This window comes from Drosophila teissieri, chromosome 2R (genome assembly GCF_016746235.2).
Source record: "Drosophila teissieri strain GT53w chromosome 2R, Prin_Dtei_1.1, whole genome shotgun sequence".
Taxonomy (NCBI): Eukaryota; Metazoa; Arthropoda; class Insecta; order Diptera; family Drosophilidae; genus Drosophila; species Drosophila teissieri.
In genome coordinates, this window is record NC_053030.1 from 11,642,360 (window position 1) to 11,660,906 (window position 18,547).

At 46.0% G+C, this 18,547-nt stretch overlaps 4 protein-coding genes across 9 annotated transcripts; 3 read left to right on the forward strand and 1 right to left on the reverse strand.

Annotated features, from left to right (window-relative positions):
* The first annotated feature begins 353 nt into the window (after nucleotides 1-353).
* LOC122613401 (USP6 N-terminal-like protein) lies at nucleotides 354-5,758 on the forward strand. 5 transcript variants are annotated; one of them, XM_043787559.1, is made up of 7 exons: nucleotides 354-488; nucleotides 1,068-1,369; nucleotides 1,430-2,111; nucleotides 2,168-2,553; nucleotides 2,610-2,674; nucleotides 4,915-5,020; nucleotides 5,216-5,758. In XM_043787559.1, the coding sequence occupies exons 2-7, from the start codon at nucleotides 1,218-1,220 to the stop codon at nucleotides 5,280-5,282; spliced, it is 1,458 nt and encodes a 485-aa protein (XP_043643494.1). In that variant the 5' UTR covers nucleotides 354-488; nucleotides 1,068-1,217; the 3' UTR covers nucleotides 5,283-5,758. The 5 variants fall into 5 exon arrangements, with proteins under 5 accessions (XP_043643494.1, XP_043643495.1, XP_043643491.1 ...); XM_043787560.1 differs by having other exon boundaries at nucleotides 4,966-5,020; XM_043787556.1 differs by lacking the exons at nucleotides 4,915-5,020; nucleotides 5,216-5,758 and adding an exon at nucleotides 3,544-4,879.
* A 394-nt stretch (nucleotides 5,759-6,152) lies between these two features.
* On the reverse strand, nucleotides 6,153-7,414 carry LOC122613402 (arginine-hydroxylase NDUFAF5, mitochondrial). Of its 2 annotated transcripts, XM_043787561.1 has the most exons (3): nucleotides 7,238-7,414; nucleotides 6,913-7,168; nucleotides 6,153-6,855 (listed from the first exon to the last, which is right to left on the reverse strand). In XM_043787561.1, exons 1-3 carry the CDS (start codon nucleotides 7,372-7,374, stop codon nucleotides 6,247-6,249), a joined length of 1,002 nt encoding a protein of 333 aa, XP_043643496.1. In that variant the 5' UTR covers nucleotides 7,375-7,414; the 3' UTR covers nucleotides 6,153-6,246. The 2 variants fall into 2 exon arrangements, with proteins under 2 accessions (XP_043643496.1, XP_043643497.1); XM_043787562.1 differs by lacking the exon at nucleotides 7,238-7,414 and having other exon boundaries at nucleotides 6,909-7,037.
* A 320-nt stretch (nucleotides 7,415-7,734) lies between these two features.
* Nucleotides 7,735-10,569, forward strand: LOC122613230 (WD repeat and HMG-box DNA-binding protein 1). The gene has a single exon (XM_043787311.1). The coding sequence runs from the start codon at nucleotides 7,826-7,828 to the stop codon at nucleotides 10,505-10,507; it is 2,682 nt and encodes an 893-aa protein (XP_043643246.1). The 5' UTR covers nucleotides 7,735-7,825; the 3' UTR covers nucleotides 10,508-10,569.
* Nucleotides 10,570-10,978: 409 nt separating this feature from the next.
* Nucleotides 10,979-18,466, forward strand: LOC122612635. The gene is made up of 10 exons (XM_043786381.1): nucleotides 10,979-11,117; nucleotides 11,628-11,968; nucleotides 12,028-12,203; nucleotides 13,584-13,788; nucleotides 13,848-14,052; nucleotides 14,120-15,990; nucleotides 16,050-16,155; nucleotides 16,221-16,497; nucleotides 16,586-16,805; nucleotides 17,020-18,466. The coding sequence occupies exons 2-10, from the start codon at nucleotides 11,773-11,775 to the stop codon at nucleotides 17,766-17,768; spliced, it is 4,005 nt and encodes a 1,334-aa protein (XP_043642316.1). The 5' UTR covers nucleotides 10,979-11,117; nucleotides 11,628-11,772; the 3' UTR covers nucleotides 17,769-18,466.
* The last annotated feature ends 81 nt before the right edge of the window (nucleotides 18,467-18,547 follow it).

Consider the following 18,547-nt stretch of genomic DNA (forward strand, 5'->3'; position numbering starts at 1 on the left):
ATTCATGTTATTTGAAAATGCTTTTTAAAAATATATTTATTTATTAAACATCATTGGTCAATAGGGATGGATAGGTTTTAAATAATAAGTAACTAGTAAATGTAGTTTAATATACGTAAATGCGCTTTTATTTGTTCTCAACATTTTTATGCACTTTAAAATACATATACATTTTATAAATATATTCTTCTCACATACTTTTCAGCTAAAGTTCCAGATAAGAGTACAAATCTCCCGGCTACTCGCAACGACTTTAGAACTCGTATAACATTACGCCAAAATATCGCAAAAGTTTTGGCTCGCATCCCTGGTACTCTTGTTACGTTATTAGGCAGTTGCAGCAGTCTGGCAACACTGCCCGCTCACACACACTCAGTCGCCCCCCAAATGTATCGGAAACATGCAGCCGAGTTAAAATATTGAAAAACTAGTTAGCAAACACAACCGATCAGTGCGGATAATAAGAATTGGCAATTCAAAATTAAATGGTAAACAAGCGTTAGTAGGCGCGGCTAATTAACCGCAGAGACTCGGAGAGAGTGGTCAGTGAAAGCCAGAACCCTCTCGCCTGAGCGTGTGTGTGTGTGTGTTTGTTACGTGTGTGCGTATGTGTCTGTGTTGACAAAATACAACAAATCGCAGCGAAAACAGGAAGTGTACGAACGATAAAGCATAAAGATTGCACATTTCGCATTAAAATAGGCGACAAAAACCCGGGGGCGCAAGCAGATCTATGCGTTACGGGCCCACTCACACTCACGCCGCAGATCAGGGGGCGTTTTTCCAGATCAGTGACTAGTCTTATATGGCTTTATGTTTTGATGCTGCAGTGAAGCAATGCGAAACATCACGTCATTTATGCCACGCTCCTTCTCCAAAAACCAAAGATCAAATTGATTTCACTGCATTTGAATATATATGTATACATATATACAATAGTTAATGTTCGTGTGCGTCATTCGCTCATCAGCTATATAGTATACGAGTGTTGTTATTGTGGATCGCTTTCGCATGTTAATGCTTTTGTGTGTTATTTTTTCCATTCCATTTCATTTTTTTTATCAAAGTTTCGCGCTATCGCCCAGTCAGCTCAGAAGCAGCCGCTCCCCAACTGAGAGCACAGAGAAACCAGCTCTGGCCACTTGCTCCTCCGGATCCGGCTCCTGCTCCTGTCCCCGATCCCCTCCCCCACCCGCCACATTCAGATCCTGCTCCAAATGACGGACGGCGAACAGCAGGAGGCGCTGGTCAAGCGGGCCGAGGACGAGCGCGAGGACATCTTCCGGCGCTACGAACTCGGTCTGGATCCCAGCAATGTGGTGGACTCCTGGGAGAATCCCACCTTTGAGATCTACCACAGGACGGACAAGTGAGTAACATCCGTGGTCCGTAAGGAGAAGCCCAATAATACCAATTGGTCCTCCTCTAGATATGGCTTCTTGCACGACTCGCGGCTGCCGTCGACGCGGGATGCCCAGGAGGTGCATCGCAACAAGATCGAAATGGAGCGGGACAAAAAGTGGATGAAGATGCTCAATCAGTGGCCTCCGCCCCAGGACAAGCTGCACAAGCGCGTCTACAAGGGCATACCGGATCGCGTGCGTATGGTGGCCTGGAATAAGCTGCTCGACATCCAGCAATCGATAGAGAACAATAATGGCGTCTACCTCCGAATGCTGAAGCTGGCCAGGAAGTACTCCACGGAGACGCGACAGATCGATGCCGATGTGAATCGTCAGTTTCGCGACAATCTTGCCTTTCGCGAGCGCTACAGCGTAAAGCAGTGCTCGCTATTCAATGTGCTCAACGCCTATAGCATCTACAACTCGGAACTGGGCTACTGCCAGGGCATGGCCTGTGTGGCTGGCGTGCTGTTGCTTTATTTGCACGAGGAGGAGGCTTTTTGGGCATTAAATACCCTGATAACCGACCAAAAATACGGCATGCACGGGCTGTTTATTGAGGGGTTCCCGAAGCTGACGCGATTCATCGATCACCACGACCGCATCATGTCGAAAATAATGCGAAAACTACACAAGCACTTTACCAAACACAACGTTGACGCCCTGCTGTACGCCATTAAGTGGTTCTTTGTCATCTTCGTGGAACGCGTAAGTAAACACAAGATGTATTTTTGACAAAAATACTTAATATATCGGTTTTGCAGGTTCCTTTCAGTTTGAGTCTGCGCGTGTGGGATATTTTTATGTTAGACGGCGATCGCGTCATTCTGTCCATGGCCATCACCATTCTGTACCTTCACAAAGACGAGCTGTTGCGCCTCAAGGACATGGACGCCATCATTGAGTATTTGCAAGTGCGACTTCACAAGAACTTTGGCTACAGCGACGATGATGCCGTTCAGGCCCTGGAACGAGTCATGAAGAAGCTAAAGGACCTGAAGCTAGATGTGCCGCCGCCAGCCAAGTCAAACGAGTTCCCCACCCGCAAACTAGGTGACTTCATGGAGGCGGATATGGAGAAGAAGATCGGGCGCAGACGCAATGATTACACAGACGCGGAGAAGCAAGTCATAACAGATGTGATATCAAGGTGGGAGCTCTTTGGGTTATTAATTGATTTTAGTCATTATAATTTTTGGCTTTCAGACAAGAACAAAACGCGATCGACGTTCAGTCCACAGTGTCCTACGAGACTTCGGAGTGCGCAACGGGTGAGTCATGAGTAACACACAACTCCTTACACTGTTTATCTACTAATCCTAATGCTTGCTTTAAACAATCCACTTACCCCACTTGCTGACTGTAAATATAATCTGCAATTATAATTGACAATTCTTTTCCTTTTTTGTATTGTGTGGTGCAAGTTTATCACAAATTTTATGTATATATCATGTATATGTAAACCGAAACACGAGCAGTTCCTCAAAACGAACTTCAATTGGTGTTGCCCTAGACGTAATCCTATGTACAAAGTCCTGTTTAGTTCTAGAATATGATATGGCATATGTATTCTGTTTGTTTGAGTAGCGATGTATAGTTTTCCTTTTGAGTATACGTTAAGATCGTAGCCATTTTCAGCAAGTCATCGTTGGCAATCCAACGCAAATGCGTCATGAACTCGCTGGCCGAAGCATTAAACTAATTGAATAATATGCTAATATTGACCTTTTGCACGTTGGAGGGAGCTAAGAAGAGAATTCTTATTTGTGTAATGAATGTAATGGATGGCTCGAAACAGTGGGACGAGTATTAGTGGTTCTGGATGATGGAGTACCAAGTTTTAGACGTAACGGATCTAATGGGCACTAATTCTAACTGTAAATGTAAAGTATTAGCATTTAAGGGCCAAATAACCAAGGCAACCACAAAACCAGTTCATGCTTATTAAATACGCCCCTCGACGTTCATGTAATCGGATGATCCATTTTGTAACCATTGTCTAACATTGTCCGCTGCGTGTACATATATATCCGTTTCGATCACAAGCCACCGCTTCTGCGTCTTCCCGGCAAATCGGAGCTGCAAAAACCGAAATCAGACCTGACCTAATTCGCAATCGCTTCTGTAATTCTGTTCCTAGGTGATGGATACTCAATGAAAACGTTTGAGAGTATCACTAGCTTAGCCACCTCGCCGGCGAATAGCAGCTACTCGCTGTACAGCAATGGATTTGTGGTGACCACTATCGAAAGTGATCAAGATCCCGCCCGCAGCCAGAGTATCCACAATCTCAGCTACCTGCAGCCGCATCCAGCTCTGTCCAACGGGCTGCAGCACATGCGGCACAGCTTTAGCAGCGATAGCGACAGTCGCAATCGCCTCGATCTGGATCAGGCACTGGAAGTGCTCCAGCGACAGCAGCTGCCCCTGCACCCGAAGACGCCAAGCAGCCAGGTGGTGTATATCGTGCAAAACGGAGTCGGCGGCGGAGGCAGGCACATGGACGGGCATCGGGATGCTGCGGATAACGATGATGATGATGCGCTGAGCGTGGAGAACACACGCCTTTAATCTTAGTTGATTCGTATTTCGTATTCTTTCTTTATGTAGTTAATGTCTGTTTTGCCTACTTGGTTTGTAAAACGCATATGCCAATAACGATTTCTCCCTTCCCAACAAACAAAAACCCCCTTGAACATTCGCTAGTAATATCCACATGTACTTAGCTTTAATTTTTGTATTGTCGAACCGACAGGAACCTGAATTGTTATTCATTTGCTAGCATTCATCGATGTGTGTATTTCGTGTTTTTCCCACATTCTTTCTTGTCCACTCACTCTCCGATATTATCCAACCGAGAGTCTCAACTAAATATTCCAAAAACTAATAACTTCTAAGACTCCAACTATTCCGTTTGAAACTACGTACAACGATTAATATTTATTGCTATCCGCCTATATTCTTACCCACAATTCCTTATACATACCTACTAGCCTACTGTTTAGGTAACTTAAGCTTTGCTCTTGCATTTACTTTATGTTTGCCTTACAAAAGAAACTCAACTTTAGTTAATGTTAAAGCCAAAATTGTAGTTGTAATCTGATTAGCTAATAATTATATGATTATACATATAGCGAAACGTACCACACAAATAAATATGATTTTGTACTGAAATGAAAATACATTTGCCAGCATGGTTGATTTCGCAGTTAGCACAATGTATCATTGCACTGCAAGATGTGTTGCAGGCTAAGAAAACAGTATTAGTACGCAGTATTCGACTCGATTTGCACCTCACAAACAACAAACACAAGAACAACAAACACTAACACCGCTAACCAAAATTTCACATATTGCCACAATCACAAGCACAATTGAAAACTAAATGTCATTTTCCAAAAACCAAATTCTTTTCCAACGCATTGGCAACACGACGAACTGGGATTGGTCAAACCAAATCGAAAAAATACGAAAAACTCGAAAACGTATTCCCATAAACGCAATTTATTAGTTACGCTTACCGTTCCCGAGGATTCGCACTCAATACGAAGTTCGCTTGCAGGTACTTCAGTTGCCTCGCACGGCTCGTCGGAAACCATGTCGCTGGAGGACAATAAGTGAGTAGACATCCGCAGGCAGTTACAGTCAAAATAATGTCGGATACAAGATTTGCAACTAGTAAAATAAGATTACAGTACATAAATAAACGGCTAAGGGAAACAAAAATGATTTCCATCGAACTGTTGTATGTTATTTTGACTGTTACTCCTTCAAAGTACATGTAGACTTAATTTCTCGCCCATCCCTTGCAGTATTCACCTGAGGACCGCCAACATGCTGCAGAACACTCCGCAGCGCGAGATGCTCCTGGGCACCTGACGTCAGCTGCCGCCCGCGTCCATCGCGGCGCAGGCAGCTGCAGAGAATCGCCAAACACTCACCACAGCCACCACTACAGGATTAGCAGTAGCAGGAGCATCGGGAGTCAGCCCCACATCCTCGCCCAGAGCTACGCCCACACCGCCGCCCGTGCCGCCGAGATCTCCGCTGGCGCTGGGATGACTAGCAAAGCAAAAGGCGGCGGCGAACCGGAGCGGGATCACCTAGTTCCTGGTGCTCGCTGTCGTCTGCCTTTGCTTAGCCTTAGTTCTTCAAGCCCTGCCACCGCTAAAAACACTAGAGCTAGGCCTTCTTTAGGTGCAGCAATAGCAATCACCAAGCTTCGAGAATGGGAGAGAGCTCACACACTTTGTACATACGCCGCGGGAAGCTTGGGACACGACTTGGTAGTGACTTAGATGCGCCAAATTAAATTTACAACAGTTACGAGTTAAACAATTGATAAAAGCAATCGAGAATTACATACACAAAAATGCTAATGGAACAATATTTAAGCAAGAGCAAATCGTATCTAATACAACTACAAAGCGGTTAGAAGTCTATTTAATTGCAAATTGAATTCAACTCAAGCATATATTATAGAAATTGTTGTAAATTGTACTTGTATATACGTACCAAACAAAATACAAAGCAACGTTAAAAAGTTACGTCCATGAAATGCAAACGAATGTAAAGGCGAAAGGCAACCAAATATTAATTGAAAGCTATAGATAACAGAGTCGTATGATTACGCTAGGATTATGTATAGTTATACCAGCATAGCAGTACACGACCAGAACAAACTGACAAATGAATTGAGTATTTATCATTAATTTCATGATTAAACTTTACACAAGCATGAATCACTAGTTTAAGTTTCTCAGCAAAAGGAATTATGTTTATTTTAATTTAAATTATGTTCAAGAACGTCTCCAAATAAAACTGTCAACTGAAGCTAAGCTAATTAATCGCCTGCTTTTGTGTCCAGCTTGCCGCCCTTTTCGATAATCGATCCCAGATCCTTGAGCGACACCTCTCCTGTTCCTCTCTCCAGGGGCTGTGGCTGATTGGGACCGGGTTTCCAGCCTACAAAGTATATGATTTGAAAGGTTGCGGGTATGCCATTCTCGTTGGGTTTCGCATAGAGCTCTTGGTAGATGGCACTGGCTGCTAGCATCGTTTCCCGACTAAGATGAGCCGGTCGATTGAAGGCCGCATTGTTCTCCGCCATACCTTTGAGATCCCACATCAGTTCGAACATGCTGGGGTAGCCGATGACGAGTTCATCGGTGTCTATGGTCAGCATGGTGAAGCCGGCGCGATTCAGCAGGGATCCAATATCCCTGATCTGGGTGAAGGGCGAGATGTGCGGTGATATGCCACCTTTGCGCTCCAGCTCGGCCAGTTGGAGCGAGGAGCGCAACTCGTACAGAGTGTCTCCACCGAACATGGATGCTATGAAGACGCCATCCGGTTTCAAACTGCGCTTGATTCTGGCAAAGCAGCCGGGCAGATCATTCACCCAGTGCAGACTCAAGCTGGAGATGACCAGATCCAGTGAGTTGTCCTCAAACTGAAAGGGATTCTAATTTAAACTTGCGACTTTGGCATAAGCAGCTTAATTACCCACATCCAGATGCTCCTCGTCCTTCACTAGCTTCACCATTTTCAGACCCGGAGTGCCCTGTGCCTGCTCCAGCATTGTGGCACTGGTGTCCGTGAGCGTCAGCTGCTCCACACTCTCCGCCAGGATGTGTCTGGACAGATAGCCGCGACTGCATCCGATGTCCGCCGCCGCCTTGAACTCCCGCTTGATGTCGAATACTCTGTCGGCCAGGCGGAAGCCCACCTCCTCTTTCAAGTAATCGTATAGTCCAACATCTTCGCTGTATACATTGTTTAATCATTAGATCTGCCTCCTAAATATGTATTTAATCCTGAGGAGAAGAACTCACCTGAGTGCGGCTCTTTCCTTTTGTAATCTCTTAGCATTGCGGTCGAATATGTTTTGCGAGGTTTGACTGAGTGAAGAGAGGGCGCGGAGTTCACATCTGACCTTTAAGGTCGAGAGCTTTGTTAGTTTTCTTAACATAATCCGACTTTGGATTAGAGCAATGCTGTAATGAGCAACCGGCTATGGCAAAATGAAAATATTATATTCTTTTTCATCGAAAGTCGAAGATGATATACCCTAAAACATATCTTTAATTTCGTGAATTCCAGAATTTTTTATTTAAAAAAAGAATGTTAATGCATTCGATTATTTTTCATAAGAAACGTTTAATGTAACCATTTATTTTCAAATAATTGTGTATAGTTTTTCACATATAATCTTTGTTTAAATGTTAAAGCAACATCTCGTTTATAATAATTCCAAAGAAAGGGTATCGAACAGCTGTTGGCCAGTGCTGGAAACGAGCGACATTGAGGCATTCGCATTCGGCCGTTTGTCAACACTCTAGGGTAGAGCATATTTGTTTTGGCGCCAAAAGTTACGAGGATCATCGCGAGAAAATAATTAAAATTAAGCATTAAATCACATCATGAGCTTCTCGCGCAGTGCCCTGCGCTATGCGCACACCAATGGCTACACGGGACTCCTGTACACTCCTCGCGGCGAGTTCATCATCACGTGCGGCACAGATGGAGACATCCGGCACTGGACCTGCATCAGTGACGACGATCCACGCTCCACCTGCCTTGGCGAATTCGTCATGTGCATAGCCCACACGGGCACCCGTCTGCTGGCCTCCACGGATCGCAACACGGTCCATGCCTACACCTTTCCCGAGATGGACAGTGATGGCATCCTCATGCGATTCACTGCGCCGGCTACGTGCCTCAAGGTGTCCGGCGGTTATACTGCTGCCGGCAGCGAGGATACCACTATTAAGGTGCTGAAAGGCGATACAGCTGGCAACGAGACGGTGCTGGAGGGGCACACTGGTCCAATTCTGGCACTGGACTTGTTTGCGGAGCGAAAACTGCTGGTTTCCGTGGCCGGAGATGGACAATTGAAGGTGTGGAACTTCGAGGAGGGCAAAGAGCTGAAGACCATTGGTGGTTTGCCAAAGGTCAACAGTTTCGAGAGCGCCAGTCTATATGGCACTCCACATTTCGAGCCACAAAGCGGCGAACTTCTGGCCTATGCCGTGGACAACGAGATTGTAGTGCTCAACACGGCTAACTGGGAAGTGGCCTTTAAACTGCGCGACGACTCGGTGTCCAGTAACTACAGCTGCTGCCAGTTCTCCCCCAATGGTGAGCGTCTGGCCGCCGGAACAACCAAGGGCGAGGTGAGCATCTTCGATGTAAAGAAACGAAAGACAGTGACAGTGGAAATGCCGCCAAATGACTGCAATGCCATAACATGCCTGGCCTGGAATCTGTCTGGAGAGGTGGAGGTGGCCTTCTGCGATGCCACTGGCCAGCTGGGAACCGTGTTCCTTGGCGATGCAGTCGATGCAGGCAACGGCGAGGCAATGGAGGACGAGCAAGCCGAGCTGTTGGGCGATGACTATGAGTTTGAGGCCGGCGATGACTTGGACACCGCCGCGGATGACGGCGATGGCGTTAGTCTGGAGCAGCTTAAGCGCAAGGTGATGAACTTTGCGGATCCCGTAGATCACGATGACGCCTCGAACCAATCGCTGGCCAGCAGTAGCCGAGCTGTACCTGCTCCCGTTGCTCCGCAAATCAAGCTCTTCAAGCAGCAGACGGCCTTTCAGCCCAGTGCCACGCCGGCGGACCTGGAGCATCGCTACATGGCCTGGAACGATGTGGGCATCGTCACAGCCCATGTGGAGCCCTCAGGCGATAGCTCGATCGATGTAGAGTTCCATGATGCGAGTATTCACCATGCTCTACACATAAGCAACTACAATCAGCACAATTTGGCCAGTGTAAGCAGTGGAGCTTTGGCGTTGGCGTCCAACGAATCCAGCAAGTTGGTAGTCATTGCTCTGGCCGCCGCCGGCAACAAGGAGTGGTCACTCAGCCTGCCGGATTGCGAGAGTGCGGAGGCTATCGTGGCCACCCGATATCTAGTGGCTGTGGCCACCAGCTCGAGTTTTCTGCGCATATTCACCGTGATGGGAACACAGCGTGAGGTGCTAACCATACCCGGTCCAGTGGTGGCTATTGCTGGACACGAGCACAGCCTGATGGTGGTTTACCATAGTTCTGCGCCCAGTCAGACGCAGCAGCATCTCTCCGCGATGTTGGTCAACATAAATGGATTAAGTTTGCGCCAAGAATATCTGCCCGTTCCGCTGACTCCTGGCCGACAGCTCACCTGGTTTGGGTATAGCGACACGGGATCGCCGAGTATTGCCGACAACATGGGTCTGCTGCAGTTGTACCGCCGGAGCAGCAACGCCTGGTTCCCCATCTGCGACACCATGAAGCAAAGCACCAGTGTGTCGCACAACTTTTTTGTGGTGGCTGTATCCGAGAGGCGTCAGATAGTCCAGGCGGTCTTGTGTCGCGGCACCTCTTATCCCATGACCAATCCGCGGCCCATGCTCCAGGAACTGCGCATGCAGATCCCGCTTTGCGACGTTGAAGTGGAAAAGTCCGAGCTGGAGGATGCCCTGCTGCGCTCCAGTCTGATGCAAATGGACGGTGCGGAGAAGATGCAGAAGGAGACGGCCATCAAGCTGTTCGCCTTGGCCTGCAGCAGCGAGTGCGAGACGCGAGCTAGGGAATTGATTGAATCCATTGCCTGCACGGATCTCCTACAGCTGGCCGTGAAATACGCGACCAAACGTGGACGCATCCACCTGTCCGACCGCCTGTGCGAACTGCTTCCTCAACTGGAGGCCGTCCAGGAGGCTCGCAAGCAGCAGACTTTGCTGGGCGCCAGCGGCATTGCGGCCACCATTGTTCTGCCTATGACTCCCACTTCGACCACACAGAGTGGCCCAAAACCCAAGGCCATCGAGCTGAGCTCGGCCAAAAGGGGCACCCTCAAGAGATTGGCCAATTCACCCAACATGTTTAAAGCGGCATCGGCGGGATCGCGCCCTTCGACTCCGGATATCACACCCTCTCCGTTGGACACGCAGGAGAACATATTCGGCGAATCGGAATCCGAGGTTCCCATGGGTAAAACTCCCGATCACAGGTCCCCTTTGAATTCGGTTAATCCCTTTGCCATGAAACGCAAACTGGGCGACACTGGAGTGATCTTTGGGTCCGAAAAGCTGAAGCTGGCAAAGAAATAGTTTGTAGTTTGTTAAGTAGCCTTAAGACTTATATTTTAAATAAATAATATGTAACGTTTAAACCATTCTGATAACTATAAAATAACAAATTTCTATTTGAGCTTTTCATTAAGAAAATAATTGTTAAGGATTAATTTTTTAATTTAAATTTAATAAATAAAACATATTTTTTACATTAAAATGTATATGAATTAAATTGCGGAGGTGTGTTCAACAAATTAAAAGTTTATTTAAAATTTGATACATGTATAGGTGTTTAAGTGGCTGGAAATTACTATTATTAACAATAAACTTTCAAGGAACACCGTTAGTCTTCATCTTTGGTATTTTCCAACACCAATGACTAGCAGTTATCGATCGCTTACCACGATCGACGCACAACCGAAACGTAATTTGGGACTTCCCACGATTTTCAAGTCAAAGTTATGTGTTCGTTTAGTTATATTTTGTAAAAAAAAGTGTTACACGCACCAATCCCAGCATAAAAATACACACGTACACACATAGGAAAAAAACACAATATAAAGGTCAGGAATAATAAAAAAGGCGCTAGCGCCATTAAATAGATAATATAAATTCGTTAATTAATAACAAAAATTAGCCGTAATATGTAAGTATTGCGGCAGCGAGTGCTTCCCATTGCGTTGTTCACGAAGTTCCTGCACTGGAAGGAAAGCTCTAGAACTCCGTTATGAATATCCAGTTCCAGCGAACTGATCGCCGTTACTTGGAAAGGCTCTCCTGCACACGCACACATTCATACACACACAAGACTGCATAAACACAGAGACGTCGATTTGGGGATTAAAAATTTTATGAGAGGTTCTAATTCGATCCTAGAGTACAATATTTTTTGATGACCTTTAATTTTAATTTTTTTTGATATAACAATAAGCAGAGTTTATCGCCTTTTGAAACGCTTGCATATAAAAGAAAACGCTCGCGCATCGCTCGCTTCATTCGTCAACTGAACGTCTCGCCGTGCACTTCGATCGTCAGCTGAATGGTATTTCTATATAGTATATAGTTCATATATCATCGTCTGTGTGTGTGTCTGCGTCTGTGCTTTGTGTTCGCATTGAATAACTAACTTTTAATGACGATTGTTCGTGTTCGTTAGAAAACCAGAAACTAATCTAGCGCCCAACAATTATTGATCCCTTACCCTTTGTGTGTGAGTGAGTGCATTATAAACAAAAAAAAAAAACAACAAGAACAAGAATAACAAAAGGAAAAGATCACTCTAAATAACATCTCTGGTCAAAATGACTAAAAATAAGAATCAAAAAAAGAAGGCGCCCGCTGCAAAAAACAACAACAACGACAACAACAAAAACAACAATGGTACCCTCACCCCGCCGGACTTTCCAACACCGCCGGCGACGCCGCCCGCCAACGGCGGTATCAAGGCACCCGGCACCTACGCCAATGGCATGTCTCGCAAGCCGCCGGTTCCTTGGGGTAAGCCATATATATATATCCATCCGTTCCATAACAACAGATCCTTTTTGCGGCCACAGAGCGCGAGTTCGTGGGATCGTTTCTGCTGGAGATGGCCACGCGCCAGGTGATCAGCGCCCAGACGGAGTGGTACGTGGACAAGGCAAAGATGCGGCAGATGTTTGAGATGTACTTGAGCGCCCAGCCCAACGCCAGCGAGATCCGCCTGAAGCTCTCCATCCAGGGAGCTTGGAATGTGAGTTGAAGCATATGTGAAAGTATTATCTTTTTCGTACTTCCTGTACAGTGGGCACTGCCATATGAGCTTCGGCTAGGGTTGTCTTTGAAAAGTGATTAGTAGTAGCATTTGTTGGCTCTGATATACATATGTAGGTTCTTACCGCTTATGTTCTTTAAAATATAAAATATAATATTAATATTTAAAAAAGCTAATAACGTGCGGTGCAACTTAGTCTGCATTATCTTACAATATGCAGTTCTGTATCATAAATTTTGTAAATTGTTTTGAAAGTGAGTTTAGACGTTGCACCAAATTTCCCCTTTGAAAGGAGTAAGTTAAACTAAGTTTTTTTTGTTATTTGGCCGACATGCCTAACTGCACATAAAATGTAAACAGTTCTTAAGTTGCTCAATATTGGCGACAGACGTGGAGTGCCCTACACCCACCCAACCATTCGATTCGCTAGTCCAGTCCCACCGCGATAAGACTGATTTCGTACATATGTACATATGTAACTTTCCTTTGTTTCGCCCCAGTCCAAACCTTATCATTTTCCCCGTATTATCAGAGCAACTCACAACCACCTGCACATCCGAATCCAATCGACGTCGTGTCTCAGCGACTTGCTTGCTGGTCACCTATAATACGCTCAAGTCCATGAGTCATCCGAGTTCTGGGTTCTGGGTTTGCCCCGCCGGATTCATCTTTCGCTTGGCTAAGTTCTATATATTTGCTGATATAGCAACAAACAAAAACCCTTACTTAGCCTTTATGGTTATGCAGAAGTCTCATATATTGTGCGGAATCTTGCTGATAAAGCCACTATTTGATTGATTAGACCTTGTTGTGGGTATTAAAGGGTTGTAGTACCAGTTTTGTACCACTTAAATATATAATTACATACGAATTCATCTTTTTCAAAACCTACATCAATAATAGTACCCTTGGGTAAACTGATAAGTGCTTAAGGGAGTTTAGGAATGGAAATAATCACTTCTTTATAAACAAAAATGATTATAACGCATATTTTGTTTATGCTTAAGTGCATTTTTGATCAACTCAATGCTTGGGGTTCAGTTTACAAGCAAACAAATATTATTACATATCGGGTCAAGATCCTATTTCTAATGGCACTATTGGGACATAGAGCAAATTGAAATTCAAATACCATTACTTATTATTTTATAGAGTGTGCTAGTATTAGAAATGTGCTTACCATTTGTTGCTTTTTGGTGCTTATATGGTGAAATTCGAAACGTCATGTGATTCCCCGTTTCCAATGCGATTTTATGGCCCATGATATGGAATTGACATTTGCTATTGTGAAGTTGATTGCTATAAACAATAACACCCGGATTTAAATGCAACATTTTGTGTGTTTTCCAAACTCACTAGATTGGTGCTTTGTTGCACAGGACGAACTTTCTAATCAACACGCCGCGTGGAAACCCTAACTATCGCATCAAGAACTTCTCCTTGATGGAGTTTCGCAAGAGTAAGTTCGATCTGCTGGACGAACAGCACCGACTCCGGGATGCCGCCACCACGACCAATGCGCCCGGAGGAGCTCCTGTTGAGGGCAACAAACCGCTAACCGAAGGTAGTCTATCTATAATTAAGAAAAAATATTCTTAATATTCATGAGAGTTTTGTTGGCAGAATACGAACTTGATACGAATGCAACGGCTACGCAGCTTAAATATCAAAAGACGCTGCTGCTGCAGCCGCTGAAGGATTTCGAACTCAACTCCCTGGGTTGCTATATCTGCCAGGAGAACTTCGAGACAATTGAGAAGTATGAGGAGCATGTGGAGTACCATGGCGACGATTCTGATTTTCAGTCTCTCAAAAAGATGGACAAATTGTAAGTAATTCAAATTTTTTTTAGCTAGTTCCTTTTAAACTTTACTCATATTATATCCTTTTCGCAGTTCTTCGCCCATGATGTCCCTCTCATACCAGAGCTGCGTGGACAGCCACTATTTTGGATTCACCCTACAGACCTACTGCAGGGATCTTATTGTCGAGAAGTTCATCATAGTGCAGTTGCGCGAGTTTTATTACGTGTATGGTGCACAAATGCCTCTGCAAGTGCCTGAGAGCGGGGAACTTGTGTTCTTCGTGGACTCCCACGTCTTCATGATCCTTCGGGAGCAGCCCATCGTTATCGGGTTCACCATGCAGGGAAAGAGATATGTGGAGCAGCATCACTTTATGCGCACGGAGGCACTGCCCAAGGCTAGCTTCAACATCAATCCATATCGGCTGTCTAGCAGCGAGACCTTCAAGAGCAAGGGGCTTCCACCAGCCAATCCACCCACTCAGGTGTTGAGCGCTCTGAAGCACGAGGATGCCCAGATACGTTTGGCCGACTATGATAAGCACTATCAGAACTACTGCGAGCGGGGTAGAGAGTTTACCCAGGAAAATCTTAGCGGCACACTGCGCACATTGCTCCAGGTGGAGGACATCGAACGATTGCAGCATTATCTCTCGCTCAAGCAGTCGAAAGTGGAGCTGCACCAGTTCGGGCGGGAGCTTTCGGTTAAGATGCGACTGGGTACCACCAGTATGAGCGTGGAGGACATCCTCTCTCCTGGCGACGATGTGTTAATCATAAACGAGAAAGGTAACCCGGAATCGGGTGTACGCCAAATGTTGGAAAACAACAACAAGGTGCTCGAATTGGCACTCAAGGATTTTGACTCCATCTTGCAGTGGGCTCGCAGTGTCGACGAGAAGGTCGGAAAGCTGGATAAGCAGCCACGAGTCTACTTCGCCCGCATCCTTGGTGTCTCAACGCACCGAGTGAACATCACTTGTGAACGCCAGTTACCGGACAACACCACCTACACCCTGATCTTCCGTCCACTGCGAGCAGTGATGCGTTATCAGTATCGAGCCCTCCAGCAGCTGTCGCTTACCAGACACAGTGATGTTCAGCGGATCCTGTTTCCCGGTGAAATTCTACCTATGCCGATGGCCAGTGGAGTACTTCAGCTAAATAACAAGTCTTTATCCAGCAATCCGGAGCAGATGCAAGCGGTTCGACAGATAGCGCTGAGCCAAAGGCTTCCAGCTCCCTACATCGTGTTTGGACCACCGGGAACGGGCAAAACAGCGACCATCGTGGAGGCCATCTACCAATTGTATGTGAATCGACCCGAAACGCACATTCTAGTGCTGGCAGGTTCCAATACGGCCTGTGACGAGGTGGCACTCCGACTTTTACGGGCTATCGCCAAAGCACCGGAGAGTCAGCCACGACCGCTAACCCGTATCTTTTCTGCCAGCTGCGATCGGCGCATCGACAATATTGACGATTTGCTTCTGGAGTACTCGAACATGTACGCTGTGCACTTTTATCCGGCCGTGCAAGCGGTGCACCAGTATCGGATCGTGATTTGCACACTCAGTTTGGCTGGAAAGCTGTCTACCGGAGGCTTCGGTACGGACAATGTGTATTCGCATGTTTTTGTGGATGAGGCAGCCGCTTCCACGGAGGCGGAGGTTCTGATGGGCATCACCTGCACCCTATCGCCCACGTCGAATTTGATCCTATCCGGTGACCACAAGCAGCTGGGACCAGTGCTCCAATCCCAGAGGGCGAACGAATGGGGTCTTGGACTGACCCTTTTCGAGCGACTGCTGCAGAGGAAGTGCTATCAAGTGGACGAGGACGGAAGCTATAATGCGGCTGTGCAGACGCGTCTCGTCCGCAACTTTCGTTCTCACCCAGAGATAGTATCGCTGTACAACAATCTGTACTACGACGGAAAACTTCGGGCTCATGCAGCCATGGGTGAGCGGTTGTAGTTACCACATAGCAAGGATCCACACATAATAATATTCGTATTTCAGGAACTGTTTGCCGCTTTCAAAACTGGTTTTACCTGCCGAATCCGCAGTTTCCTATCATGTTTCATTCCGTTTTTGGCACTACGACGAACACGAACAGCTCTTTGAGGTCTGTGAATAAAATCGGGAAGAACAGAATTTCAGATATTAAGACATTCGTTTTCAATTTTACAGCTTGTGCAACAATAAGGAGATCGACGTTGTCATGGATTACGTGAAAGATCTCATGTACTTCGGTCTCAATGGCGAGAAGTTATTGCAAACGGATATCGGTATCATATCGCCGTACAAGAACCAGTACCAACGCATCCAGGAGCAGTTAAACATGCGGAACTGGTCGCAAATAGATTGCGGATCTGTTGAGCTATTCCAGGGCAAGGAGAAGCCTGTTGTCATCGTTTCCTTTGTGCGCTCCTTTACGCCCAAACTTGGATTCTTGAACAATGAACGGGTATGCATTTCTTTATTAAACTACAGAACAAATCGTGAAAATAGGATACAATTAAGCCCATCGAATTAATTATATTCCACCCGTTTAGCGTTTGAACGTTCTGCTTTCGCGTCCGATGTCGCTGCTTATTCTCATCGGAAATCCAAGGACACTAAGCCAAAACAATGACTTCCGCCATATTATCGAGATGTGTCGCGATCGGAAAACCTTGGTTGGGGTGCAATACCTTAGCGAAGATCCGATTAAAAAGAACGGAGGAGCACCTGTGGATCTGCCTGCATCAGGGCTGGGGCAACCCCTCAAGCGAAGTAACTATTTCCAGCAAATCAAGTGTCGTCAGAGAAACAAGTCGTGAGCTATGCAGTACCATTCGAATTCAATGCAATGTCGTGGACTCCGCTCCTATTGCACAATAAAACGGAAAGAGGTGGTCATAGTTTTTAATTAACGGATTGCTTGTTTCTCTGGCGCAATCATTCTTATGTTATATCAAACCTCTAACCCACATCTTTTCGCAAACAGAGGGCCACGGAAAGAATCCAGCCCAGGCCGTTAAGCTGTTCTACTCCAAGAATGAGCTGCTGAAGTTGGGCATTGAGTGTAAGCCGAAAAAATCTGAGCTGGAGACATTGTTTGACGAGTTGCCGAAGGTTCCAAGCAGTGCGGACATGGATTCGGCTCCAGTTCGTTCGCTAGAGGACCAATTTAAAGATTTTAAATTGGAAAACAAACGCGAGACCGCAGGACCATCGATCCCAGTTACTCCTGCTCCACGACCAGCTGCGCCATCTGTAAAACCAAGATCAGGATTATTGAAAACGGAGACACCCACTTTGCTTCCTTCTGCTTCACCGAGACCAGCAATACCAAAATCCACTGTATCAACAGCGACTCCGGTGCCAACACCACGCTATGCAGTGCCGCCAACCCCTTCATTTGATACACGCCCGATTCGCAATTTATCAGATCCCCATAACAAACGCGAGGAGCGCTATATTAACGGAGTGCCTTGTGGCATTGAAGCGCTGTCTTCGGTACCTAAGACAACCAGGTCCTCGGTTTACAGCCACATTCCCAGTGGCAATCTTCGGTTCGAGAACGTGCGTCCCACGTCCGAAGAGTATCGTCATCACACGGCTTCCAATGAGCAACGCCGTGCTCCGCCATTTCGCGAGCCCCACGGAAACTGGCACGATTTTGGTTGGGTACCACCACGGCCCGCTCCAGAGCCCCAAAAAAAGGAGAAGAAATCCAACTGCATCATTTCATAATTGTAGCTTCTTCCGGAGCTCATCACAATCTATAGGGGCGGTGCGGTTACTTGGCCTAACAAGTGATCTCGCTGTCCTCTTTTTGACTTTGCTATCGGCATTTGTGCGATCTGCGATCATCCATGCGCCTAGTAGCAAAAAAAACCTACCAAATAGACTCGCATCTGATGTGCGTCCACCCGAAGAACAGGGTCAAAAGAATGGTACACCTCAGCCGCTGAGGGAGCCTCAAGCTTTTGGCCTTCCTTTTTCGGTGGGTCGCATCGTTTGCGAGTGTAATTGATTCGAGCATAGACATGGAGCGCTCAAAGTGAACACTTTTTGGTTGCATAAGCCCGACGCTTTCGAGTTATATTAAGGATTATATAATCCGTAATATAAGCCGCAAGCCTTGTGTGCACTTCTGACTCCAGGTTTGACTTTGAGTGTTATAATCAAAGTAGTAATTTACTGATTAGGGGGACCAGGTTAAACCCATCCCCAACAAAAATAAACATGTAATCCGCACAGGACATTTGCTTCTGTAACTATTCCATATTTAAGTAAGAACATGTTGACTCCCGTGTTATGGGGTCTATTTCCGTGCTGAAGGCTTCTGACAATACAGAAACAATAAGTATGTGCCCGGCGGACTATTAGCACTTGCTTAAAAAAATAAAATATCTAAATAAATTCTGAATTATCTGATTAAAAGAAAACTCCCGTTCGTTTTGCGTGCGGGGTATCTTTATCTTGAGTGCGAGGAAGTGTTGGGTCTCAGTTTCAGCTTAGCTTTGAGT